This window comes from Haemorhous mexicanus, chromosome 6 (assembly GCF_027477595.1).
Source record: "Haemorhous mexicanus isolate bHaeMex1 chromosome 6, bHaeMex1.pri, whole genome shotgun sequence".
Taxonomy (NCBI): domain Eukaryota; kingdom Metazoa; phylum Chordata; class Aves; order Passeriformes; family Fringillidae; genus Haemorhous; species Haemorhous mexicanus.
The window spans coordinates 12,481,464-12,509,332 of NC_082346.1; the positions used below are offsets into that span (position 1 = coordinate 12,481,464).

At 47.3% G+C, this 27,869-nt stretch overlaps 3 protein-coding genes across 4 annotated transcripts in view; 2 read left to right on the forward strand and 1 right to left on the reverse strand.

Annotated features, from left to right (window-relative positions):
- CCDC9B (coiled-coil domain containing 9B) overlaps nucleotides 1–23,174 on the reverse strand; it is a 57,731-nt gene extending 34,557 nt beyond the window's left edge. The window contains exons 1-2 of one of the 2 annotated variants that reach the window (XM_059848743.1): nucleotides 23,021–23,174; nucleotides 3,993–4,191 (exon numbers count right to left, since the gene is read on the reverse strand). The gene's annotated coding sequence lies outside the window, so the exon portion shown is untranslated. The remainder of the gene's footprint in view (nucleotides 1–3,992; nucleotides 4,192–23,020) is intronic. The other variant, XM_059848747.1, reaches the window with a different exon arrangement.
- On the forward strand, nucleotides 6,535–22,519 carry DISP2 (dispatched RND transporter family member 2). The gene is made up of 7 exons (XM_059848742.1): nucleotides 6,535–10,817; nucleotides 13,142–13,171; nucleotides 15,048–15,171; nucleotides 15,995–16,110; nucleotides 16,378–16,496; nucleotides 17,410–17,507; nucleotides 18,172–22,519. Exons 1-7 carry the CDS (start codon nucleotides 10,306–10,308, stop codon nucleotides 21,589–21,591), a joined length of 4,419 nt encoding a protein of 1,472 aa, XP_059704725.1. The 5' UTR covers nucleotides 6,535–10,305; the 3' UTR covers nucleotides 21,592–22,519.
- A 307-nt stretch (nucleotides 23,175–23,481) lies between the features above and the next one.
- KNSTRN (kinetochore localized astrin (SPAG5) binding protein) lies at nucleotides 23,482–27,790 on the forward strand. The gene is made up of 8 exons (XM_059848174.1): nucleotides 23,482–23,611; nucleotides 24,534–24,666; nucleotides 24,811–24,867; nucleotides 25,080–25,167; nucleotides 26,208–26,328; nucleotides 26,632–26,684; nucleotides 26,813–26,887; nucleotides 27,426–27,790. The coding sequence occupies exons 1-8, from the start codon at nucleotides 23,548–23,550 to the stop codon at nucleotides 27,555–27,557; spliced, it is 723 nt and encodes a 240-aa protein (XP_059704157.1). The 5' UTR covers nucleotides 23,482–23,547; the 3' UTR covers nucleotides 27,558–27,790.
- Nucleotides 27,791–27,869: the final 79 nt, after the last annotated feature.

Here is a 27,869-nt window from a genome sequence, read left to right on the forward strand (position 1 = left end):
AAGGTGGGCTCTGTGGAGTGCAAACACCTGCAGAGACACATGTCCTTCTGTGCACAATGCACATTGCTTGTGCCGTGCTGCTGGGACAGCAGCAAATCGAATTGGCTGTGTAGAGGAGACCCAGCATCCGTCTGGGCTGTTCTCTTCAGGCACCCAGCACCAATGGCTTTGGTGTAAAATGTAAACGTTTAGACAAACAGCTCTGTCTCAGGTCCTGGCACTGAAACCATGACTAAAGGACTTTATATCTCTAAATTAACCCCTCCTGAAGTTTCAGGGGGTGGGCAGCTACATTCACCTGTAAAATAAGCTCTGCACAGTGAAGTGACTGGAGCTCAGTTGGCTAATGCAGTGCTGCCCCTGCCAGAGAGCTGTTCTCTGGCTAAGGAAGCAATTTCAGTGGCTGAGACAATGGGAGGTTTATGCAGCAGGAGCAGTCAGGACTGCTGCTGTACCCATGGAAATCTTCCAGCACAGGAGGTGTCTGGCATGCTGTCACTGGCTTCAAGCAGCAGAAATACCCTGGCAATTTCATTGCTCCAGTGAACTGTGACAAACCAGGGTTCATAAGCTGGCTGCAGGTCCATGAGCCATTGCACATTGCCTGGAAACCAGCAGTCTGCTGCAATCTGAGGCAGCTGCGCAATGATCCCCAGCCTTGCTTTGGCCATGATGACTTCATGGGCTTGGGTGTGCATGAAACTCATGACATGAGTGTTTTTGCACTGTGCAAAACATCATGGTGGTGTCACCACTTCAAGCTGTCAGCTTTGAGTATGGTTTCCCTGAGATTCAGGGTAGCATTGCCTGCAGAGAGGCAGGGATCCATCCCAATGCAAAGAGACTGCTCCGGACCACTTGGCCTCCATCCTGCTGACTTATCCATTGTGGTTTGCCAGGCACTGTGAAAGAAAAGAGTTCCTCTGGATGAAGGATGTTCACATCTTGATGAAATTGTCTTGTGGAAACGTTTATGTTCCTAGTTCCTAAAATAGTTTGGGAACCCCATTTACGTGTCCTTTCTGCTCACCCTTAGGTTGTTCCTGTAAGGAGAGGAAATCTTGGGATCAGCACATGCCTCCCCTAGAATGACACTGAGATCTGCCCCACCAGTCTCAAGCTGGCCAAGCACAGGGAGGTCACAGAGTGGCAATATTCTAAATGACACAACACATTAAGGAGAGCATCAGCTTCTGGCTGATGGGAGAGGCAGCTCTCCTCTGCTGCACTGCAGGGGCAAAAGCTAAGCAGGTTTAAAGTAAAGGACTCCTGGATTCCTGGATTTGGCCACCACAGCCAGTCCCCCCGAGCCCTGCCCATGCAGCAGCAGCCTCAGGAGGGACATGGGCAATGCTGTTGCCTGCCTCGGGCAGTGCTTTGCAGTCAGCTGGGAGCACAAGCCCTGCTGTAGCCCCTGGCTAAGCGCAATGAAAAATAATTAATCCATGTGTTCAATACCTTGCAGCAGTACTGAGGAAACCTGCCAAGCTGTGGGAGTGAGGAAGCGTGATCACCCCCTCTTACCAGACAAGGAGTTCGCACCTCGGCTGAGCCAAAACTAAAGCTGTAAGATTTGCCTGTCTGTCAGAAGCGGTGGGATGTTTGGAATCCAGCTGATTCCCACCATTCTTGCAGCTCCCATGGCTCTATTAATATCATTACTGTTGCAAGAATTTTTATTTAGCATCAGAAAGAATGAAAAGGAAATATCACCTATGTCCTTGTCACCACATTATTGCTAGCTAATCTTTTCAGCAGATACCAGGTTTTTAGTCTTTCCTGCTGGGCCACACCAATACAAGCTGCTCTGGAGTTGCTCCTTGCAGTGGATCTGATCCTACCAGACAAGTGACATTTCTGTGGCTAAGGCTCAGAACAGCAGGCTTTTCCCCTGCAGTCCTGCCCAGAAGAGAGCAGCATGCTGGGCCAGTGGCGCTGCCCCAGAGCCTGTCCTCAAAACTCTCTCCTGCTGGGTTCAGAGAGGTGTCACCCACCCTGGCATTACCAAAAGCTTTTTGTTCTTTAAACTGCCTCGGGCATTTAAGTCATTAAGGCAGGAAGGGCTTACTCTAAGCAGCTAGAGGATTAGTGGAAGTTATAGGATACCCTCCACTCTAATACTTTCCCTTTTTGCTTCAGCTGTTCCGTATGTGTGAAGCAAAAAGGATTGCCACCGTCATGAGAAAGAAGGTCACTGCCACTGTGAGGTCCACAGACATGGCTATGAGGAAGGAGAAGGTCACAGCCTCACAAAGGATGATGACAAGGCAGAGAAGGTCGCTGTCATTCCCATGGCCGTACACACAGCCACGAGAAAGCCCCAAGCCCTTCCGACACGAGTCATTGGCATAGGTATTGGCATGAGAGCAGCTACAGAAGGAGCAGCCACCTTCTACCAGCTCTGTGGGAAGCTATCCCCATGCACAAGGAGACACGTGTGGCTGCCACCTAGCTCAGAGCAATGGCATGGTATGGATAAACAAGGACTGAAGGAGGTGGACATGCCTGACCTCCTTGTGTTCTCCATGCTTTCAACTCAGTTGTTTCAAACCTACCATCTGTTTCAAACGATCATTTACGTACTTAATGCTTCTAAAACCCAACAATTTAAAACGCTGCCCTGCACCTGCCACACAGGGCCAGGAGCACTTCTGGGAGCATTCCCAGTCCGGGCCAAGCAGGCGAACAATTGCAGGGATGAAGGAATTTTCGCCCAAAGGATGCCCGGTGCCTCGAGCTCCTGTTTCACACCCTTGAGCTCAGCCCCATCCCCGACAGCCAGGCTGACCCGGGGCTTACCCCCCGCAGCTCTTCTGGTGCCGGCGGCTGCGCCCCCGTGCCCCCCCCCCCCCCGCCACCCCCCCACGCCGCACCGGGCCCGCCTCCGCTTCCGCGGCCGCGCAAGCGCTGCGCCGAGCCGGGCAGAGCCCAGCCGGGCAAAGCCGAGCCGCGCCGCGCCGAGCCGAGCCGCGCCAGGTATAGCGGCTCCGAATCGGGCAGAGCCACGCCGCACCGAGTAGAGCCGAGCCGGGCAGAGCCGGGACGCGCCGGGGCGCTACCGCCACCACCGCTCCTGAGTGTTCAGCACCGCGGGCAAGGACAGCGCCCGCCGCCACCGGCCATGGAGGCCGCGCCCGCCCCGCCGCCCCGGGAGCCGCGGCCCGAGGGGACGCGCCGCGGTCGCGACCCTGCCTCGCCCAGGTAGGAACTGCGGGATCGGGACAGGGGCGCGGAGCCGGTGCCCCGGCGGGTGGGAACTGCCGCCCTGCCGCCACCCCCGGTTCTGTGTGGAAGTGGTCGGTGCCACCGGGTTTTCCTGGAATCAGGGACCTCCAGTCCTGCCGAAGTGTGTCCCATCCTCCCACCGGGGGTGCAGAGTCCTTCGCAGCCTGCCCAGCTGCCTACCCGCAATTCGGGCTCTGGCGATGTGTGCTGCCCAGCCGGAGTCCTGGTTGCTCCTGCCCTGGGGCCAGGAACACCATGCATAGCTAGTCGTGCCAGGGGGGCTTCCTGGTTTGGCTTCCCGGGCAGGTTTCGATCCTGCAACATGGTGTGCTCTCCCTTCTGCAGCAACGGGAGAGCTATTGTTGGAAGCTCAGCGTGTTTCAGACAGAGCCTTACTGCACTCAGCTGTGGGCAAACATGGGTTTCAGTCCAAAGATCTCCTCCATAATCCCCCACATTCCTCCTCCCGCTGTGCCATGTGCTCCCTTACCTGGTGTCTTAAGCCAGGTTAGCAGCCACAATCATCAACATTTTCTGGAAACATCAATAAGCGCATAATCATGGGCAAGGAGCCATCCCATATTCACAAGTACATTGGCATTTGTTAGACCAGACCTAAGCTCTTCAGATTCTGCTTGACAGAGCACACCCTAAGGTCAGCAGCACACAAATCCTTTCTGAAAGCCCAAGGGTTCCATTTCTGTCTGGTACAGGGTATTCATGCTGAGGGAGCCCCACCCCCCTGGGAGCACTGACAGGGCACTCACCGCTCATCAGACAGCTCTGATGTCCCTGGCCAGAGGCTGCTGTGCCTGGGGGTCTCAGTCTTCTGCGACACTCACACAGTCCAGCACTAGTTTAGACCTCGCACATTCAGTGGGGCAAAGCTGTCACTTGGAGCCATTTTCTTTGCTTGTCTGAGTACTCCTTGGCCATTCAGAGAGGTCTTGAAATGAAAACTGCAGCCTGCAAGAGGTAAGTTACAGACAGTTAAGCCACCTGACACAGATGCATTTCGAACTTCACCCGTGCTGCTCACTCAGTCTTAGTTCTGTGGTCTCCACCTTCTGCCCTAGCCAAGGCTCTTCATCATCAATGCTCACCATCCCACATCAGCAAAAAAACACAGATGTCAGAAAACACCACTTTCTTCCTGGCCTCTTTCAGCCTGGGACATCAAAGTGGGGATTTTCTTTTCCTTTCCCTTTCCATTTCACTCCTTTTTTCTCATTCAAAACAAGGCTTAGCAAATATGATTTTCCCAGTGCAGACAGAGCTGTTCTGGCACTGAAGGGTGGGGTGGGAACCTTGAGCCCTCTGTCTCTGGCTCTATCCCAGCACAAACACCTGTACCCACAGCAGCAGCAGCAGCTGCCTGGCGTAAAGGTAAGGCTGTTTGCACGAGTCAATGGAAAGGTTTATAAAACTAAACTTTTCCTGGCAGACTACGTGGGAAGCAGAGTTTTGCAGTCTCATTAATTTTTCATGATGATTTAACATACTCAGGAGTCTCACTAACAAAAAAACCGGAGGTCTTCTCAAGGGTATGCATGATCCTGCTGCTAGACTGAAAAAGCAAAACAAAAGAACTCCGCAGGAATTGTTCAGTGCACAAGGATTTGCCGCAGCCAGAGAAGGAGATGGATTTCTCAGGAGTGCCTGTCTCTCCCTGTCAGGGAGACAGGGAGCTAGATAACAAGGTGACAGTGAAATGCAATGAACCCTTCCCTAATCTCAGGGAAAGGGCATTCTTATCTCCTTAGAAAATACAAGGAAAAAAAGCTATTTTTCTCAAGAGCTCCACTGCAGTTTTGCTGGTGGTATGTTCAAAGAGAAATTTAAATTCCATTATAAAAGCACATTCTTAAAAAGTCATTTACAGCTCTCCAGGAAAAAGCTATTAGTCTAGATGGAAGCTGACCTATAGCACATGGATTCAATCCAGAAAGAATTCATATTTCTTTTTCTTTGGGGAACACTTGTACAGCTGATATGCAAACAAAACTCTGCTAGAGGAAGGAAAAAAAGGGGAAAGAGAAACAAACTAGCTTTTTTTTTTTTTTTTTTTTTTGCTGAATGAAATTTTCTGGCACTTAATGTCTAATTAAGCAAAGGTTCTTGATGAAAAGGGGCTCTGGTTGTAGGCAAGGTACAGACTTCTGCCATTTTTCTCCTTGTTTTTATTCCCCCTTGAGATTCCTTTGGCAACAGGAGAAGTTGTAGTTTGAGTCAGGCATCAGACAGCTCCATTCACTCAGTAGGTGCTTCCCATCTTTCATATGCAAAGTGCTTCTTTCTCGATCCTCTCTTTAGTATGCAAAGAGGGAAATGATCTATTAAAAAAAAAAAAAGCAGTGCTTATAGAAATGGGTTTGGTGAGAGGGGTGGAATTAGGCAAACAGAGAAAGGAGCCATTCCTGCAAAAGGCTGAATATTTTTGGCCCATTACCCTCTGAGAACCTCATGTGCTCTCCTGCTGCTGTGGCTTGGCGGGGACAGCAAGACCAGGGACAGCCAAAAACTGGAGTCGCTTAGGAAAAGGAAGGTGACTGTATGCCACTATTTCCCTGCCTGCAAAGCTTCTTCCACCCCATCTGGGCTCTGTGTGCTGCAGAATGAAACCATCCTGAGGGGAATGTGCTGGGAGCAAGAAGCCAACATGGCATGGTTCCAGTAAACCACCCTGCTAGGGCTAAGCCTAAAGCCAGGTCCTGCAGCCATTCTCTGTGGGGCAGAAGGATGCTGGTCTTTGGAAGAGAGAGATAATCCCTGCCAGGGGGGTGGACTGACAGCATAGAGCCCTTGGCTCCTGCTACAAGTGCTGTATCCCACCACTGCTCCACATCCCTGCAGACCTGGAATAGCAGAAAACTGTCTCCTTAGAAATCCTAACCTTCTCTTTCCTGTTTCCTTGTGGGAAGATGCTCCAGTCCTTTTGCTGGGTCCCCCACATAATGTGAGGTGTTCATGCCCTGGTACTCATCTCAGAGAAGCACTGCTGCACTCAGAGTGGCTTGAGCAGGTCCACAAATTGGATTATTATTCTGTCTAGACATCTCAGGGCAAGAGACAGGGAAGCAAACAGTGGGAGCAACACAGCTCACTGGTGTGGGTAACAGGAGCAGTTAACCCTAGTCGATACCTTCCCTTACACCCCTTCTTTTTTCCTTTCCCAGCATCTCTCTGGTTGCATCCAGCTGAGCCTGGAAAAGAAAATGGAGGCTTGTCAGCTGCCTCTGTAGGCTCTTCTGCAGCCAAGACACCATTTCTGCCTGTTTAATCCCAAAGAAATCAAATATCTGACACAGCCCAGAGTGCGAATGAATCTTAAAAATAGAAGTCTTTATCAGTGTCAGCATGACAAGCAGAGTCCAGTGTGGTGCTCTGCCCTCTTCTCCTCATGCCTGACAGCAGACAGACATCAAAAATCCCCAGAAACATTTTTCTAGCATAGTTCAGGGTCCTGAGGGCCTAGAAAAGTAATAGCGACATGGTTTCAGGCGAAGAAGGAGCAGCCTACGTGTCTGGGGCAGACCTCAGCAGACCAAAGGTTAAGCTCACCAGCACTACAGCTAATTGGGAGAGCAGCAAGTAGAGACTCGAACTCTGCTGAGCTGCCAGCAGTGATTATCCAAACCGATCATTATTTGCAAGCTCCAGGTTTCCCTGGAGATTGTGGATAGCCAAGGTCACATTGTCATGGAGTTGGAGAGGGATGAGCATAAGGGAACTCATATCCAGAGAGTGATTGATAGAGCTGTAATTGTTTAGTCTGAGAAAGAAATAATGGAGAGAAGTCACGAGTGAATAATCCAAACTTGCTAAAGTTATTCCAGAATCTGAAGTCACAGAGCAGGTCAGGGATTGAGTTAGGAAACGACATGCGGGGGAAGAGCAGAACTTGACAGCATTTCACAGCAAAGATGGTAAACAAGGAGAGTGTGATTTTGTGTGAAATATTAGACTCAACATTACCAACGTATGTGCAGAAAACCCAGAGGCAATCTGCGATATCCAAGAGTTTGGCATCTGCTTTCCCCACCAAGAGGTTTTGTAGCCAAGGGGTTTGTGGAGGAAGAATTTGTCACTGCATGGTCTCCTGCCTCTCCCTGACCACACTCAAAGTGTATTTTGTAAAAGCCCTTTTGTTCTGTCCAGTGTCACATACTCACCCTCAGATGAGGCAGACTGGCTAATTAAGTCATGAAAAGCCTCTGGTCCAGATTACTGTGCAGATACAGTAGTTTAAAGGGATAAGAATTTTGCTTTTTCTTTGGAAAAAAAAAATCTGAAATATAGTACAAGTGTAGGAACACCAAAACAAAAAATGTCAGTGCAGCAGTGTATTTATAATTATTATGCACTGTAGGAGAACATCACCTATTTAAAGCGTGCAGCTAGGAAAAACAACGGGATCAAGGTCGAGGAGTAACTTAGAAGCAACAAAAAGGGAGTCAGAAAATGTCTAGACCTTGTCAAAGCATAACACTACCATGACCTCAGCTCTCTGGTGAAAATTCCCTGCAATACAAAACTACAAACCACAAAAAAGTCACTGGACACATGGGAAGAGTGGGATGATTTACACTTAAAGCTTGAGAGAGTGGCTTGAGGGATCCTCCAGGTCAGCTGTCCCAAAAAACCTCTGCCCCTGCAGCTCACCAGCACTGTAGGGGACATGGTGGTTTAGCATCCTCTCATCGGTTGCCACTATAATTAGCAGACAAGTGCAATGACTAACTGAAGGTGTAATTTTATGTGTTGACTGCCCTGATCTTTCCCTGGTCTGTCTGCAGCGCTCCTGCCCTGTGCTGCACCTGAATCCCTCCCTGTGCAGGGACGGCTCTGTTGGGGCTGTAAGACCCCCAAACAAGATTTCAGATTGCATCTGCTGAGCAGCTTTGCTGGCTCTGCATTTGTAATCTCATATATGACAAGTGTGGAATCTCCTGCTGTGAACTACCTTTACACAGAACTCTAACACAAATCACACACTTGAAAGGCCAGGTAATCCTGTCACTAATCCACCTGGGACAGGACAGCAAGGAATTCAAGCCTATTGTTGACGTTATTTGACAAGTTCTGTGGGTGACTGGGATATCATTGTCACAGTTCAGAAGCTTCTGCTTTGCCAGCTGCTCTCCCTCTTGCTGCATTGAACCAGCTCAAGTCTTACCAGTACCTTGATGGCAGCTTAGAGGCAAATGAGCACTGGAACTGCTGGGGACAACCTTATCTCAACCTTATCTCACTGAGGTGAGATAAGGCGTGTGCACCTGTCTGCTGGTTTTCTGGCACCTGTTCCAGCACAGACACTGACTTCTTTCCAGCTACTTTGCATTTGCACATCAATTATGGCTTCTGAAGTCAGGACCCAGGAATGTGCTGTGTCTGTAACTACTGCAGCTTTCTTGAGGCTTAGAAACTAAATGTAGCATTGGATGGTGGTTAATCGGGCAAGATTTCTGTGTTACTGGTCCCTGGACTGGTACAGTGTGCAAGTGAAGCTACATGTGATGCTTGTGCCATGAGTGTTCACATCAGCAGTGCTGTAACTACTACCACAAACATGACTCTGCTGTAATGATTTTAATGAAATAAGCCCATTTTGTACAACCATGAAATATAGTTTATCAGTGTTGATAAACTCAGCTGATGTTGGAACAGATGGCCAAGGTCAATATGTCCTACTTTCTGGAAAAAATAGCAATTTTCAAGCAATACTGAGCTAATAGTATTCTCCAGATTCTTTTGTCTTTAATAATCCCCCGCCAGTTAACTTTGGGCGCAATTCCAGAGACATGTAATCACTAAAATTCTGCCTTTTCCAAGGCTGTGAGAAAAATAAATTAGAAGGACTCTACAAAATATAAAAAACATCCTTTCCCCAACTTCTTATCTTCATTTTTTTCCCACATTACACCAGGTGCCTTAGGCTAAAGATCATCTCACTGCTGTCTTGCTCCAATACTCATAATTCTTTGATGACTTGAGACACTTTGTGATTCTGGCTGGCCTGAACTGTTTGTCCTTTTTAATCCTGGAAGCCAGGCACTGCAGCAAGACACATAATTCAGCTGTAAGAGACCATAGCACGCGCTCTGAACAAGGACCAGAAACTGCTGGTGTTTGCATCTCTTGGGACAGTAATTCCTAAACATTTTTGGTGTCAGAAGGACCTCAGTCTATTGTGTGTGAAGGGGTTTTTGGTGTCACACATACTAAGCAATCACTCAAAGTATTATTAAAACTTTCTCTAAGCTAGCAAAACCTCTCAGGCTCCATAAATCATGACCTATAGGAATGAAATAATGTTTTACATTCCTTGGAGAGAAGGAAGTGTATCCTGCAGACACTTCATTACTTGGGAACTGGAGTCTGTAAATGTTTTGCCTAAGTAAATTCAGCAGCCAGAGGACAGTCAAGTTTCAAAGGATCTAGAGAGATCCCAGTCCATCCCCTTCCTACAAGGTAAGACCAATAAAATTTGTTGCTGTCATCCTTGGGAGATATATGTCTAAAAAGTTCCTGAAGAGCCCAGTGGAGCATGCAGGACATGGGAGACATTAAGGAATGTGCCAGGTTGGAGGCTGAAGGCCCTGTTAGATGTCACAGCCCTCAGGTTCCCTGCTCAGCTGTGTCAGTGCCAGGGATGACTCATTCTCCTGCTGACCCAACATGGAGCAGTGCCAGTCCTCCTGCAGAGCAATCACACTAATTAATCCTCCCAAGGAGTGCAGATAATTGAGTGGCTTCTTCATATGCAGATTCCTTTGGTTTCTGTTTGTCCAGACCTCTGTAATTTCTCTGGGTCCTGAGTTAGGACCCCCCTGGCACAGTGAAATATCCTGGAGAATTTTTGGATGGTATATTACCCAAATTTTTCAAATTTTTGGAGCAACACACAAAGGATGGATTACAGGATTCTCCATCACTTGGGATCCCTGAATGAGTCATGGATGTCTCTATAAAAAGCATAATCCAGTTTGGCCCTTAGGCAGACTCCTGGTACAGGCTACAGTGGGTGAGGTTTGACATTTGTGTTATGTGGGAGGTCTGTGAGGATATCCAGTTCTTGGGATGCAACTCCCCAGGGCAGCCTTTCAACCTCTCCTATTTTACCTTTCCCTTCATTTCTCTCATAGGGAAAAACAAAATGCAGGACCTTGCCAGACCTGCCTTGCCATGCCAGAGATTGGGAATGCTGAGCTCAGCTACAGTGGCACTTCCTGGGAAAAAATCTGCCCAGTCCATCACTGCCCCATTCCTGCATCCCATGGGCTGGGAGAAGACAACCTGCCCTCCTCCAGCCACACGCTTGGGCCAGTCTCGACCCAGTCCAATGGCCAGGTGCCATCAAGCTCACAGGACTCACAGCAGCACCACCTGTATTACCCCTGCAACCAGGAGGAGTCCCGAGGCAGCTACAGCCTGCCCTCGCTCCCTGGGCATGACGAGAGGCCTGTGCTGTGTTCCCACCTTTCCAGTGGTGATCTTGTGCCAGCCTCCCACCATGAGGCCTCGGAAACGCCCTGGAAGCAGTGGTCCCCCGGACAGCGGCAGCCAGTGCAACATCATGTCGTCACAGTCAGGTAAGAGGCACAGGGAGGGCAGCTCAAAAGAGCATCTTTCAGACTCGGTGGGGGGAAGTGGGAGGGATGAGCAGGGTCTGAGCTGCGATGGATGAAACATGGGTTTGCTCTTCAGCTCAGGGCAACAGCTGCTCCAAAATACACGGAAGGATCCAGTTGGCTCTCTACCTCTGTGTGGGCCTATAGAGGGCTGCCATTCCCACGCCAGGGAGAGGTGGGATTTCCTTCTCAAGGGAGTGGCTGGCTAAAGCCAAGGTCATTCGGTCACTCCTAGGTCATGCAGCTGTGAATAGGCCCATCTTCCTTTACCTCTGTATCTTCTCCCTTTGCACTCCAAGCCACCCAGCTGCCAGTCCTTTATCTTGGCAGAGTTCTCAGTGGTGGGAATAGAGTTTGTTCTTTTCCTGCCCCCACAGAAGCTGCTGCCAGTGCTGGAAGGGAGTGGCAGCAGAGGGTAATAAGCACTGGCTACAGCTGAGCAGTGAGAGATACAAAAGGGGGGAACATTATTTGGCTTTCCAGGTTGGGCAGCAACCAGTGTATGAATTCTTTGTTGTCCGTGGCAGAATCCATTTGGGTGCAGTGCCTGTGTAACAAGAGCCTGAGCTACAACCTTTGCTCCTTCCAGCCAGCACCATCCTTCCTCCTGAGTGTGCCTTTTAGGGTCCACTCTTGGCACAAGAGATCATGATCCCTTCACTGCTGTAGCCTAGCCACTGAATCCTGATAAAAGATGGCACAGGATTCCTTTCTTGCCTGTGTACAGCATAGCAGTGTTAGGCACAAAGGCCCTTTAGAGTCTCATTTTCCAGCCATTTACACAGGATTTAATTTGCTTGTGTTTGTGTAGAGGAACTGCAGTCAAAGGAGCTTGGGTCCTTTTTCTGAATCGTTTTCCGGGATCCTTTTTCTGGATCCTTTTTCACTCATATGCTATCAACAAAATTGCCAACCACATCCTCTGTAACAGGTTATTTAAGTAGAAAGCACAACGATTGTAAATCCCTGGCAGAGTGTGCAGCACCAGCAGTCAGAAAAGTGATAACATAATAATGCCAGAATGCGGTTTTTAATCCAAGCAAATCTGCTTGAAGAGCTATTGTGAGGGAATTAGCACAGGATGGGCAGTGTACTGCTGGAGAGAGACCTCGCTTTGATAATCTGGAGAGGCTTTTGCTCTGCTCCTCTCTGTTCCGAATCTACAGAGCATTAGTGTGACAAGCAAAACACAGAATCATTTATTTCATGAGCCACCCGGAGTGACTCTGCCATGGGGAGCTCTCCTCCACTGCTTTTCCATTTCTCCCACTCATAACAAGGCTAGGAAGGATGAGCTGCTTCAAGGTCCCCAGTTGGCTGCTGCAAGGAGGGGGACCATCTGCCCAACACAGATATTGGAGTGCAGCAGGACCTTCTCCCAGTCTAAGCAGGAGCGTAGGAGGGTGAGAGGAAGAGGGAGCACTGGCTGAGCAGAGCTTGGCACAGCTGTGGAAGGAGGTGGGAGCCGTTCTCTGGAAGCTGTGACCAAGCCAAGGCTGTGCCAGACTGGGGCATGTTTCAAGGGGATGTTTCAGTGCAGAGAGAGCAGAACAAAAGGTCCTGGAGATATCTGACCCAGCAAGATGCAGCTTTTCTGACAGGATGCTGGTGGAAAGCTTGTCCTCAGGGATTCGTTAACAAACTTTGGATCCCCTGAGGAAGGTTTCTTTATTTCCCCTCTTAGAGCCCTTCAAGTAGGAGTGACAAATGGTCCTCTGTGAAGAAAATCCAAATAAAATATTTTTAGCAGCTCCACTGGCTTTCTGCTCTTATAGTCTGAAAAGACAGTCTTTGGAGAGACCCAGGAAACAAATGAGAGTCACCTTTTTGGTGAGTTGAGCTAAACAGAAAATAAAAACTATCTATAGTTGTTGCTAGCCCAGCTCATGAGATTTGAAAATGAGGTTTGCTTTTGTCAAGAAACACTTTAGGAAGTGCAGGAAAAGCACTTAAACCAGATAGATTTTAATGGATTTTAATGGATGAGATCTGCAATGGGATTTCTATAGGACTGCATTGCTAATGTCCAGTACTCTCTGGAGGGTTTTCTGAGAGGGACAAAGTGAGGAGTGACTACATGGCTTCCCATCCTGTTTGGTTAAAATGAGAGAGGAAAAGGCTCTATTATTCATTTAACTAATTCACACAGTGACAGAACTGTGTCAGCACTGGCTCACCTTGGTGCTTTCAGCGCTGCAAGCATTAACCTGCTCAGGGATCAGCCCAGCACTGGGCTTCCCAGGAAAATAATAAATGAACACATCTCTTTTCCTTTCTGTCTGCAGACATGACAAAGCTTTCAGGATGCCAAAAAGGTATGTTTAACAGCAAAAGCTTCTTGTCCTTGTACCCTGTGCTCAGCGCTCTCCTGTTCTGCTATTAGGAGAAGCAGAGTGCTACTGCTGGTGACATCCCAGCAGGCCCGGCTCCAGAGGCGAGGTCAGCGCTCCTGGGGCTTTCCACTCCTTGGAAAAATCTCCATTTGCTTGTGAGATCAATTTAACCTGCATTAATGAATAGTAACACTGTCTCAGTAGCTGTTCTTGGGCAGGTGCCTGGCTCTAACCCATACAGTAGCTTTTTATATATATGTATGTGTATATATATATATATGTGTGTGTGTGTGTGTGTGTGTGTGTGTGTGTGTGTGTGTGTGTGTGTGTATATATATATATATATATATATATATATATAATGTGTGTGTGTGTTAGATTAATCCAGCTTGTCCTATCAGAGGAGCAATAAGGAAAAGTGCCCATCCATGAAATAAACTCACCTTTTCAAAAGACAGAAAATTTTAAATACATTTATCAAAATTAATTTTATTGACTTCTACTTCTGTTTAAAATCTGACTTTTGTAAACTATTGCTTCTGGATGGTTTGGATAAGCACCTTCTGTCATCAGCGACTGCAGCTGATTTTTTTTTTTTGTTCTTTTTTTTCTGGTAATAGGACATGGAAATATCCAAAACAGCCTCCAGAAACTAGGTACTCTAATGAGTAAAGAGCAGTTTTGTTCATTTTCATAGTAAACATTTCGTCTATGAAAACAAACTTGATAAGGTAATTGTAAATTGAAAAAAAAAAAGGCAAAAAAAAAATTAAAAATCATGTGAAAAATGTGAAAAGCTGCTTGAAGTGCTTGTGATGACTTCTAATTATGAAATAGCTGCGGTGGAGTCCCAGGCAAAAGGGGCAAAAGAGCAGGCAAGGAGAAACATTCTATCTCAAATAAAGTTCATAACTATTTCACTTGCCTAAACAAATATTTGTCAGCTATTTTTGAATAAAGAATTTCTTATATTTCAGATATACATCAGAACACAAAAGAACTAGCCTGCCAAACCAGAGCAGGAACCCATTCTGCTATCTTACATCTCAACTGATATTTTCAAGGAAGACAAAAATATTGACACAGTAAAACTTGCACTGGTAAAAAATGTGGGAGAGTAACTTTTATAGATCATCCTCTAAGTGAGACAGTTTGTCCCAAAGGAAAAACAGAACTGGGATAGAAAATTTTACACAAGCTCCTTAAGAACAAAAGTAACTGGCAAATAATACTCAGGCCAGAGTAAGCTGCTTCCCTGGAAGGGTTTTGATGTCCTCAAAATGTTGTGATACATCATTACAATTGAATGTATTCTAGTGAATATGTATGAATTTAGAGCAGTGTGTAAATACACTAATTTAGACCAATGACAGTGGGCTTGCTTAGGTCAGTTACCTTCAAGGACTCTTCATAATTATCCAAAGATTTCTCAGGGTCCAGTTTGGAAATCTGTAGCCTAAACTGTTGCAGCCACCAGCTGACATTGCACAATGCGAGGGAAATTAAGAGGCTCTTTCTAAATGCAATCTTTGAAGTTAAATGTTTAAAGCTTCATTTTGCTTGAGGACACAAGAGTCTGGTTTTTATTATTTCTGATTGAAAAAGCTGGAAAATGCAGAGAGGCAAAATGTAATTACCCGAGTTAATTATATCTGCCTGCAAATATCCAGCTAGAGGTGTAATATGTTCATTAATAGCTGCACTAGAGCCTCCAAGCTTCACAGTAAATAACTGTGCAAACCAGAGACCCTGATTTTTTCTTTCCTGTTACTCACAGCTCATTGGCTCAACAGCAGGTTTTGTGCTCAGAGCAGAAGCATCTTACCAGCTGCATTTTTTCTCCTCCTGTTGACTGCAGTTACTCGCAGCTGATTGCGGAGTGGCCGCTGGCTGTGCTGGTGCTGTGCTCCGTGGCGGCGGCGATCTGCACCGTGGCTGGGCTGCTGGTTGGGAATCTGCCTGACTTTTCACAACCACTAATGGTAAGTCTCTACAGCTGAGGGATCAATAGGAACATAAGGAAAATCCACGCCCAACCAGTGATATCAATCATCCCTCCAAGATGAGCAGAATGTGCCAGTCCTGCACAGCTGCACCTGACACAGAGGGAGAACACAGCCCGTGCTCATCCCTCAGCCATGCTGTGCACTCCCACCAGGGCCCTCACTCCAGTGTGGAGACACTGCCAACACAAACTGGGATTGCTCCCTTTGCTCCCTTTCCAAGGACGGAAGGCTGGGATTGCCCACAGTGCATAGCTAGGCTTGGCAGAGACTGGATAGAGGATCTGGCTTTGGTTCCTACAGTCTGTGCATGAAGCTTTTGGAGAGCATGCTCTGTTCTGAGCACCATGCATATGGAATGTTTTCCATGAGGAATGCCACATTCCCTAATATCATCCCTGCCTCCAGTTCAGGGAGGAATCTTGAGAAAATAAGAATACATTAGAGTTTGTCCACAAAAAGGAGAATTAGTGCCATTTCTGTAAGGAACTAAAAAGGAGGATAAATTAAAAAGGAGGATAAATTCTTAGGAGATCAGGGAGACATAATTGTCACCGTTGTTGATGGGAAGGGAAAGGGAAAGGGAAAGGGAAAGGGAAAGGGAAAGGGAAAGGGAAAGGGAAAGGGAAAAGGTTCATTTTTTTTTCTCTTATCTCTGGGATGCAGTATTTCCAGGGAGAGTTCAATTCGTGTATCTCTCCATGATGCAGTAATAGTCTCATACAGTTTCCATGTGTTGGAGGAGGCCTAAGGACAGCTGAGCTGAAGTGGAGCTGTGACAAAGCCCTTTTCCTTGGTGCAGGGTTTCGAGCCACGGGACACTGACATTGGCAGGAAGCTCACTGTGTGGAGGAATATCGAGAGCCATACAGGCTACAAGAAGACCCTTTCCCTTTCTCCCTATGCCAAGAAGAAAAGGTATTTGAGCTTGGTTTGGGGGATTTGAGGAACATGTTGGTTGTAAAATCACATATTCAATATTCCAAAATATCTATGTGAATTCCATACATCCTATGCTTAAAAGCAACCAAGGCATTGGAGGGTTTGAATTCCGTGCGCCTGCAATGGATTTAGGCTTCCTATTGCTGTGTCTGGCACCAGAGCCTTGTCAGTGAATGTAACTCCCAGCCAGACACTCTCTTGTTAATAATCACAGTTATTAACAGTAATCTGCCCTCTTGCTAGCTATGATGACCTTGGCACTGGCAGAGGACAGAAGGCTGCTCAGGGAGAACAAGCAGCGAGGACACGAAGAATGGTGGAAACCATCTATGGAGCAGATGGATTCTTCTGTGGTCCCCCAGGTGACTGAAATCTTGATGAGGCAGTAAATACTGCACTGCCAGAACTCAACAGACAGCACCATCAGAGCTCAGGACACAGGGAGTACTCTGTATCTGCTCTAAGCAAGCAGTGTGTGCAAGTCTACCTGTGAGAGCTCTGACAGCACCCTCCCAGCACTTCATACCTCAGTGGTCAGAAAAGGCTGGTTCAGAAATTCTGAAGAGTCATTTCTCCTTCTTAACTCTTTGACATATTTCTTGTCTTCCCTTTAGAAATATACCTTGCAAGCACACATTAAAGGATCAATGTTTTCACCATTTACCCATATCAAATGCGAATACTCTGAAAAAACAGCGTATTCCTCGCTTGCTGTCTGCTCCCTCCCCTTGTCTGCTCCCTCTCCCTCTCTGTTCCTTCCTTCTTTTTTTCTTGAAAACTGTAGATGGCAGTAAAATCTGGAGAGAAAAACAGAAAACTCCAACACCTCCCAAATTTGTCCCAAAATGAGCACTAGTAAGTAGAAAGGAGAGGAACAGCATTAAGATATTTTTGTTCTCGTCCCTGCCTTCTATCCACCTCTGAAACAAGTCACACATCAAACCCACAGGTCCTTGGGGGTCTTTGGCTGAGCTCAAGCTCCTCCTTTGTTCCAGGGATGCAGAACCAGATGCCAGCAGTCACTAAAGGCAAGCTGACATTTGATTTTGAAAATGCCCTAATGCTGCTGACCAATTTCAAGGGGCAGGGGTGAGGTCACACAAGGCACATGCTCTTGTGACCTGCTTCCCTCCAGGGAGCCCTCCAGAGCAGTCTTATGGACAGAGATATATATTTCTTTTTTTTTTGTGAAGAGAGTCTAGTCCAAACAGACTGTCTGATTCATCTTCATTACCGAATCCTTTTATGGTTTTTTTTTCTTCTTCTTTATTTCAGAAAAGAGCTATTCCCAACTGGTATTTATGTCCACAACTGCTGGGAGCTTATGGAACTTGCAAGCAATTCAGTCTATGTGTCAAATGGAACAAGACAAGGTCAGTGATGGTAGGAAGAACACATGTACAGGCTGTCTCTTTTCTGTCTGCTGCAATCTTTGATGTCTTGCTGAGAGGATGCCAGACAAGAAACAATGTCAGCTATGCAACAGGTTTCACCTGGAGGATTCAAAAACACTTCACCTACTTGGCAATATAGGGATGATCCCACCTGCCAGTGGCAAATTAAACAAGAATAAATGGAGACTGAACAGGAGCTGATCCAGAAGCCAAAGGTGTCCATCAGAAGCTGCTGAGAATTTTGGGCAGCAGAACATAATTACAGAAATTGAGCTACCAGCTTGGAGACTGGTGGCAAGTTTTACAAGTGGGAAGTTTAATTGGATGAGCTGTATTTGCTACAGGAGCCAAAATTTCAAATCTGCAGTTATAAAATATAAAACCCCTGCAGTTAGAGTTTAATTTTTGCAAAAGGCTACCAACTTTCCAAAATTTTGGTGTTTGGGATTTGTCCCTGGGAGGATGGCCAGGGATGGGTGGTACACCTTTGATAAAGGGGAAAGAGGAGAGGGAGAGGGAGAGGGAGAGGGAGAGGGAGAGGGAGAGGGAGAGGGAGAGGGAGAGGGAGAGGATTACTGCAGTGAGTAAGGAACACTGAGGCTGCAAGAAAGGGTCTGACCCAATGCCCCCTCATGTTTTTCAGATACGCTCCCACGTGCATTTTAGAGACCTCTGCCAGCGCACTGAAGCCAACGAATGCTGCCCGAGCTGGTCCCTGGGGAACTACATTGCTGTCCTGTACAACAGGTCTTCATGTCTGGAGATAACCCAAGGAGACATCTCCCACACCCTGGCCCTGCTCCGTGCCTGTGCACCAGACTATCACCGAGGTGTCCTCACTCCATCCTGCATAGGCTCCAAAGCTGCCAGACAGAAACACTCTCAGTGTGCCCAAGTCCCAGAAAAATGTACCCGCTTCAATGCCATCTACCAGCTGCTTCACTTCCTGGTTGACAGGGACTTTCTCAGTCCCCAGACAATGGAGTACCAAGTGCCCTCTCTCAAATACAGCCTGCTTTTCCTGCCTACAAGAAAAGGTGCATCTATGATGGGGATCTACTTAGACAACCTTGAAACCTGGGATCTGTTTGATAACTACACATCTATCACTGGAATGGACCTGGGCCTTAAACAGAAACTATTCCAGCACTACCTTTTACTTGATACTAAGTATCCAGTCCTGGCAATATTAGCTATTTTTCTATGTATTTCTTTTTATTTACGCTCGGTGTTTATTACTTTGATGGTCCTGCTTGCTGTTGCCAGTTCTTTGATGATCTCCTACTTCTTGTACAAGGTGGCCTTCAGATTCACCTATTTCCCCTTTGTAAACCTGACAGCAGTCATCATTCTCAGCAGCATTTGTGCCAACCACACTTTTGTCTTCTTCGATCTGTGGAACCTCAGCAAGAGCCAGAACCCTTCTGCCGGGCTTGCTCAGTGGATCAGTCAAACCATGCACCATTTTGCCTATCTCATGCTGGCCTCGTGCTTCACAACTGGTGCAGCCTTCTATGCCAGCTACATCAGCAACATCACAGCCATCCGCTGCTTCGCCGTCTACATGGGCACCTCGGTGCTGGTGAACCTGGTTTTCATGATGACCTGGCTGCCCTCTTCGGCCGTGCTCTACGAGCGCTACATCGCAACAACGTGTGTTTACAAGCCAGAAGCCTACTGGAACAACAGCAGCCACAAAAGAGTTGCTCTCTCCATCCATTACATCCTCCAGGCTCTCCAGAACACACTGTCTGAAACCTCCAAGCTGCTCTTTGAAAAGCTTCTGCCTTGTGGGGTCATAAAGTTTCGGTACATCTGGATCTGCTGGTTTGCTGCCTTAGCCATAGGAGGTGCCTACATTTCCTGTTCTAACCCCAAACTCAAACTCCCGACTCTGGAGACATCGTCCGTCCAAGTGTTCAGGCTGAGCCATCCCTTTGAGAGGTATGATTCCGAGTACTGCCACCAGTTCATGTTTGAGAGGCTGGAGCACGGAGAAGGGCAGCGTATGCCTGTCACCATAGTCTGGGGCATTCTGCCCGTGGATAATGGGGACCATTTCAATCCTAAAAGCAACGGCACCCTAGTGACAGACACCACCTTCACCATCCAGAACCCTGATGCCCAGAAGTGGCTCCTCGAATTCTGCCAAAAAGTGAAGAACAAAACTTTCTATTACCCTGAGGCAGAACAGAAATCTACTGTGTGCTTCATGGAGGAGTTTCTCAGGTGGATGAACAGCCGCCAGTGCTCCCAGCGAGACCACAGCTTCAACCTTTGCTGTAACCAGTTCTCCTTCCCTTACAGAAGCGAAGTCTTCCTGCACTGCATCAAAATGATGCTCCTGGAAGAGGGCAGGGAAGGGGCAGAAACATATGATATGGGCCTCAGGTTTGATGGGGAAGGAAATGTCGCTGCCTTAGTGCTGCAGTTTCAAACTATCTATCATTATACCTTCAACTACAGCAGAGCCAAACAATTCTATGAGGAAATCAGCCTCTGGGTAACAGAGGAAATGAAAACTGCCCCTGTGGGGCTTCAGAACGGGTGGTTTACCAGTAAACTAGAGCTGTACAACCTCCAGCACAGTCTCAGCACAGAAACCATGGTGGTCATGGGGCTCTCCATAGCCATTTCCTTCGTGGTGCTTCTGCTCACGACCTGGAATGTTCTCCTTAGCATTTTTTCTGTTACTGCCATTGCAGGCACTGTCCTGGTAACCACTGGCCTCTTGGTCCTCTTGGAATGGCAGCTCAACGCAGTGGAGTCTCTCTTCATTTCAGCTGCAGTAGGTCTCTCTGTTGACTTCACTGTCAACTACTGCATCTCCTATCACCTGTGCCCCCATTCCGACCGCCTGAGCCGAGTGGCCTTTTCCCTGAAGCAGATGAGCTGTGCCACAGCCATGGCAGCTTCTGCTCTCTTCTCTGCAGGGGTCATTATGTTGCCTGCCACGATCCTGGCATATAGGAAGCTGGGGATATTCATCATGATGATCAATTGTATCAGCTGTGGGTTTGCCAGTCTCTTCTTCCAGTCACTCTGCTGCTTTTTCGGCCCGGAGAAGAACTGCGGGCAGATCCTTTGGCCTTGTGCCCACACCATGAAAGATTACTCTGATGACTCCGGGCCGAACGGAAACTTTGCCTGTGGGGGCAGCGAGAAGCAAAACCGGTTGCGGAAGGTCCAGGAGTCCAACACTGCAAACGAGCAATACGAGCTCCAACCCTTATCCAGGAAACTCAGTGACAGTTTTGACAACAGCACTTCCACAAGCAAGCTGTCCAACCGGCCCTCTGTGCTCTCTGAAGACATACAAGTTGAAGACAACAGATGCCCTCGAGTGGGAACGCACCCCTCCCTGGAAAGAGAGAGACAGAGTCTGCAGGACACCCTCGGAGACCAGCCAGTCAGCCTGTGCCAGTGTCCTGCCTTGCAAACTTCCTCTCCTTACAAGCACAGCACCTCAGAAACAGAAATTCACAGGGAGAGACTCTGCCGAGATTGTCGCTGTCGAAAGTACGGTCTGAAAGCATGGGAGGGGTCTGGGCTGGACCACATCCAGCCGGCTGGCATGAAAGAAGAAGGGCAGCTCAATAAATCCCAGTGCTCCAGTGACACTGCCCAGCAGCAGTCAGATTATACCTCAGACCACAGCCCTCTCCCTGCTGCTGACATCTACAAAATTCACAGATGCCTTTGTTCTCTTGGCAGCTCTTTTGATATGCTCAACATCTCTAGCGAGACATCAATCAGCGATTTCGAGCAAGGCCTGAAGCTCGCTGAATCAGCCAGTTCCTGTCCCGATGCCTTAGAGCTGTCTGACTCCTACGGTAACGCAGAGCGAGGTTACCTGAACGGGAAGAGAGATACCCTGCGGCTGGACCTGAGGGAGACCGTCTTTGATGTCTCTCCAGCTGCATCACAGCAGAACAGCTCTTCGTGGAAAAATCGGTTTGGATTGGGGAACGAAGGGCCAGTCGTGCTGCCCAACAGTCAGTCAGACATGCCTGATGTTTGGATCAAACGATCCAGTGCACAAAGTTCTGGTTACAACAGCTGAGACCTCACAGAAAGCAAAGCTGCTGCCAGGGAAAGGGGAAGCCTGAATGTCCTTAGAGCTGTAAATATCAATTTTTTCCTCCCACCTCTCCTACAGCTGAGACTGAGACTATTTCTTAGTATTTCAGCAGTGCAAAATGTGTATTTTCACAGGAATCAGCAGATCTGATGCCAGTGAGGATATGAGAGCCATTGTGATGGACTACAAGCCCTTTGACTTCCAGTGTGTGGTGCCATGTTCACAGGACTTATCAAGTACACCTGGTTTGTCATTTCCTACGTGATTAGGTTTTGTTTGCTTGAGATAAATAATGAGGTGAAGCTCCCCAGGTATTTAACGACAGAGCAAGAGAGCTCATGTTAAAAAAAAAAAAAAATTAAAAAAAAAATCCCAAAACTGAACTACTGAAAATCTAGGTATCAAGTGAAGTGTATTGTGAATAATAAAAAATAAAGTATTTAATTTTCTATTTTATGCAAAGTCCAGATCTACAGACCCCAGCAAAATAGCTCAGATATTATAAAAAGTCCTGTCAAAGCTTCTAAGTGGACACAGCCTCTTCCTGACCATGGAAGAGGCTGCAGAATCCAGCCCAAATATATTTCCACTAAGAACTTCTGTTTGTCTTATCTGAAGGAATTCTAATACTGCCAAAGATTTTCAGTGTGAATTTCCCCCTTGAGGGATTAAGTCCTTGTCCCCCCCAGACTCAGGTGCCTTGTCGTGTCCTCTTTATGTTTCCACTCAAGGCATTCCCCTCAAACATGTAACTTTTTTAAATTCACATATCTGGTGAATCTTGAATTTTAGGGTTTCCCCCCCTCTACCAGAAACAAACAGGAAAACAAACATTTATTTGCCCTTATTTGTTGAAAAATAAAACATTCTCTCTACAAGCTGACATACAATAAATGCTTATAACAACCTTTCCTAAAATCTGTGTGATGCTTCATTGTCACCAAGAGCACTGCGCTTATTCATCTTTTAAGTGCCCAATATATTTTCCAAAGGGAACTACACATCTTTAAAATACTTATTCTTTTGACATCCACAAGTTGTTCCTGCGCTGTGGGAGACAGGCAGCAAATCCCTGATATCCATTAGGGACACGGACTTTTAAAGCTAATACCAGAGTTTGAAACATGTCACACATGTCAGCTGCGTGGTTCTGTATTTTTCATTTTTCAGTTTTAGGGTTTTATCCTGAAATTGTCATAGTGAATGTTCAGGGGGCTATTTAGGCAGCCAAAGCCACCCTCAGGCTGGAACTGCAGCATCCTCAAGGAGCTGCTCCCCTTTGCTATCGGGAGAGACTGCCCACCCTTTAAGAAAACCATGTTAGCAAATACCACAAAAATGTCTTTAAGTCGGGAAACATTTTATACAGATGGCCATTTCACATTGCGGCATTAGAAGACAATTTTAGTACCTCACACACCAGCAGCACCGGCACCCTCACAGCTTTTGACTCCTACACGTCCGCACAGACGGCCACAAACTCCTTGATCTTCGAGCTTCGAGTGCCCAAACCACAGGGTGAGCCAGTGAGAGGCAGTGGGAAGCAGTGAAGGAAAGAAAGAAGGAGAGAAGGAAGGAAGGAACTGCGCTCCGCCTTTCCCTGAGGGCAGGAGCCTCGCGCGCGGCTGTTGCCCCCGTAATGGCCGCCAACGCCTCCCCTGAGGGAGCGGGCGCGAGGCGGGAGCGGGCGCGAGGCGGGAGCGGGCGCGAGGCAGACGGGGCGCGAGCGAGAAGCGGAGGCAGCGCCCGCGCCCTCAATCCCCGCCCGCGCGCGCGCCCCGCCCCGCCCCGCCCCGCCCCGCCCCGCCCCGCCCCGCCCCGCCCCGCCCCGCCCCGCCCCGTGCACTCGCCTCCCGCGCCGCGCCCTCGCGCATGCGCGGACCCGCCCAACCGTCCCGGCGCGCTCCAGTTTGAACTCCTGAGGGGAGCGCGGCCGCCATGGACGGGCGGCTCTCCCGCATCCCCGTGCACTCCCGGCTCCACCGCCCCGAGCCCTCCGCAGGTGAGTGCGGGGCATGGACGGGCAGGGGGGCACGGCTGGCGGGGTTCGGCCGAGGGGTGCAGCGGAGCGCCGGCGTTGTGGAGCTCCATCGCTGCCTGGCTACGTTGTGGCTGTTCCAAAATCTAATTAGAAGGTTTATTCCACTGTTTGGTCCCTGTTTAGGACTTAGGTTAATGCTCAGCCTGCTGTGTGTACCCTCCACCGGCTGAAGATAGCGGCCCATTGATGCGAAAGATGCTTCATTCACAGTCTCTTACTTTTCTAAATCTTTTAATGCTACTAAAAGGACTTTATAGCATTGTATAAGCGGGATGCATACAGGATTAGCGTTAAAAACATGGGAGCTGGGTTGTATCGGTGGAAACTCCGCATTGCTCTAATGTAAATGGCTGTGTCGTTTGAAAAATACTTAACTTGAGGGAGAAAAAGCAACTTCCTAAAGCCACTGTGTGAACAAAGCTTTATATACTTAAACAGTTGTGATTTAGGAGAAATTAGCTCTACATAAAAAGCTAGTTTTCTATGTTATTTTAGTAGCTATACACTCGTAGCAAAATATGGAGGTCTCTTAATAGAATTTCATGTGGGCTGTGTTTGTTTTGCTTCCAGTATTGAACAACTTTGTGGCATGATGTCTGCTTGATATTGAGACCTTCTTTATTGTCTATTATCACTACAAACTCATTAGTGCTAGCCTGGTAATTGTATTTTAACACTGCCTATATCTGACCTGTTTGTGGCTTATTCTGGACCCTTGGTCCTGGGTAAAACTTGAGGTCTACTCTTAGTTACTTCTACCTCTACTTCTACCTAAAAGTCTGCATTCTAGCCAGATATAACTGCTTTACCTCAAAGGCTTAAGAGACCTTAATGGAGGTTACTTCTAGTCTGTGGTGTTTTCACAGCTGTCTTTTTCTCGCAGAATTGCAAATGAATTTTCCTTCAAAGAGAAAATGTGTCAGCAAAACATCAGAGCCAGAGCTCAGCGTGGTTCCCAGTCTTCACTTTGCCTCAAACGTTCCAGCAGACAGTGTCTTCAAGCCTGCAAACCAAGGGTAAATCAAAGCAAAATATTGATGGATTTATTTGGCAGATGTCCTAAAGATGGCTCATTTTGGACATTTTGTTAAACTAACAGGCTTGGTGATCTGCAAGAACATTGTAGTCTTCTGGTAATTGCATTTTATCTCTCTTTTAAGGTTGCCTAAATCTGAGAAGAAAGTGGAACCAGTTTCAAAGAAGACAGTGGCAAGACGGTATGTGCCTCCCATCTCTGTTAGTTGTCCTTGTGCTGTGGTGTTCTCCTGTGCAGGCAGGTGATGAGCTCTCACCCATGTGCAGCTTTCCTGCAAAGTTTGCTAATTAAATCTGTTGGTCAGAACAAATGCTTAAAAAAGGGCAAAGGGAAATTAGGAGGTGAGCAACACTGGTATTTTTGCCCCTGAGTCTTTGCTCTTTAACTCCACAGCCCTCTCAGCAGACACCAACTAGAAGCAGAGCTGAAAAACAAGAATCAGTTGGTGGAAACACTCAAACAACAATTAGCAAGAGCAGAGGTAAGGATAGGAGAGAAAAATAAATAAATTGTTGAGTAATTTCTGTATTCTGATCTATACAGGGTCATGTTAAGGATTATCTTGCTTGTTTTCTTGTATTTGTATTCTTCTGCAAGTTGTTTTCCCATCTGCTCAGCTCTGGGGAGGCCAAACTGGGAATATTTTGTCTGGTTCTGGGCTCCTGGTACAAAAGAGATATGGATGTACTGGGCAGAGTCCAAGAAAGGGCCGCAGAGATAGTTAAGGGACTGGAAGAAAGGCTGAGAGAGCTGGGACTGTTCAGGGACTTCTGTTTCAAACAGACCTGATTTTGTGGAATCAGGTTTAGAGTCAGAATTGGCATTTCATTATTCCCTGGCTCTCAGAGATATCTCTAGGACATGCTTAGTATCACTTCTGTCATGTACAGGAGGCCCACCTGGAAACATACAGCTGTAAAATCTCACTTTATTTTCCAGTTTTCCATCTGTGGGATGATCATTCCTCTTATCTCACAGCTTGATTTTCTTAAGAGCCTTTGAGACTTCCTATGAAATGTTCCCAAAGCTTCTGACACTATCAGCCAGATCACTCTAATCCACATGCTTATTGATCTTCTTGGGGAATTGCATTCAACTTGGGAGGTTGATCAGCTTATCCAATTGCCTGGTAATATCTGGATTGTGTAGGGAATAATGCTGTGGCCTAAAGACCTAAGACACCCTTTTCTTCACAATGTTTATATGCTCCTCAGTGCTTGCAATGTTTATGTAAATGAGAGAGAGCACAAGAAAAGATGATAGAGTTGCCTAAAAGGAATTCGTCCCTGATCAGATTTTTCTAGTAATTGCTCTGGTGTGTTGATGTAATAAATATATCAATCCTGTCAAGAAGCTGGGGCAAGGACGTGCAACAGCCTAATTTGCTGTGGTGGTAGAGACAGAAGGTAATGTCTGATTCTTGGTGCCAAGTGCAGTATTGTGAAGTTGTTAGTGTCAGTATTACTAAGGAGAAGAAAATCTCCTTGGGAACTTGCCTCACTTACAACCTGTGTTAACCAGGGCACTCTCAAGTTAAGGGATTTAAAGAAGGAGAACGAGAGGCTGGTCCATGAAGTTGAGAAGCTCAAGAAAATTCAGGAGACTTGCATGACCATTTTAGAAAGCAGAAACATCAATCCTGGTATGGAGTTTGCACTTTGCTTACTTCCTGGTACTCCTTCTCCAGAATGTTTCTTTTTCTTCTGTTGTGACTATTCACAAGAAATTTGGACTGTGCTTCCTTTTTTAGGGAATACTGCTGGAATTCCAGGGTTTGGGGGAGTTTTTTGTGGCTTAGAGTAAGAACTGCTTTCTGTAGTAGGCCCAGGCCTGGATAAACTAACTTAGTATTTCCTGCTGTAGAAAGTCACTATGAAAAGCTATTTGTTCTCAGAGTTATGTGTCTGTTAGAGGTTCATTAATGCACCTCCCGTATTCCTTACAGGTAGCAACATAGAGGAGGAGAAAGAGACGCGTGCTTGCCGGGAAAAGACAACAGTAAGAAAATCTTGAAATGGTCTTTGAGGGGGTCTGTGTGCCCCTACCCTTCTCTCCCGATGCTGAAACAACTGAGACTCACATTTATTTGCATCATATTAAAAGTCATTTTCCTTTTGACTCTTTAGATGCTAACTAACAAGGTCACAGAAGAATTGGTGCTATTTTGTCACAGAGTTGCAAAAGAGAAGGAGATGCTTGAGGTAAGACTGACTCAACCAGGCAGTGAGCACCAGGCCCTCATATTTTGCTCCTCCCAATTCTCCTTTCTTCCACATGAGCCAGATGAAAACCTGCAGTATTCCTCTTTTAATATAAACACACTTACTAAGGAAACTGTTACTCCCTTTTAAATAGAGTGATCCACCAGCCTGGTTGTTATTCTGGAAGTCAGAGCATTTGAATTAAACTGTTGCAGAGCAGTGACCCTGGGTAATCTCTGGGGAAACTGAGAAGTGTGCAAGCACAAGTGGCTTTAGTAATTACCAATATAAGACCAAAATAGTCGTCATTCAGTTCTACAATTTTTGATAAGAAACTCAAGAGCTAAAATATAATTGTTATAGGAGACTTCCTAAATTTTGGCCATAGATAAATTTACATTTTCCACAAGCAATCAAGGTAAATGAAATCCCAGACTTATCTTGGTTTGGGAGGAAAAGCTCAGATGCTTTAGGACTTGGCTTTTCTGTTCCTTATTCTGTTGTTAGTAAAACGTGGTGTGCACTGACTTCTCCACAGATAGCCATGGCCAAGTGGAAATCAGCACAAGAAGAGAACCAGCACGCCCTGGAGAAGCACTCCTACTTCCAAGCTCAAATTAAGGAATGGAAAGCCATACTTGAAGCGCTGGGGAAGCTCCTGGCAATGTGAGGCAGGAGGATGGACTGGGATTTTTGCTGTTTCACCCCTAGTTCAGTGGTCCCTGTTTGTCAAGCCCTGTTCCTGCGTTTGGTGATCCAAACGCCGAGCTGGTGGCTGCTCCCCGGCGGGGTAGGGACGGACGGCGGGCGGAGGCAGCAGCGATGGCCGCTTAGCCTTGTGTCGGGCGTTTGCCGCTCTGCTCCGGTGTTCGTGGGTTTAGTTCATTAAAGATGGTCCAAAAACGTGGGCTCAGCCGCGGCCGCGCCGGGAGGCGGGCGCCGGGGAGGGGAGGGGCGGGGCGTTCCGGGGCCGGGCCGCGCC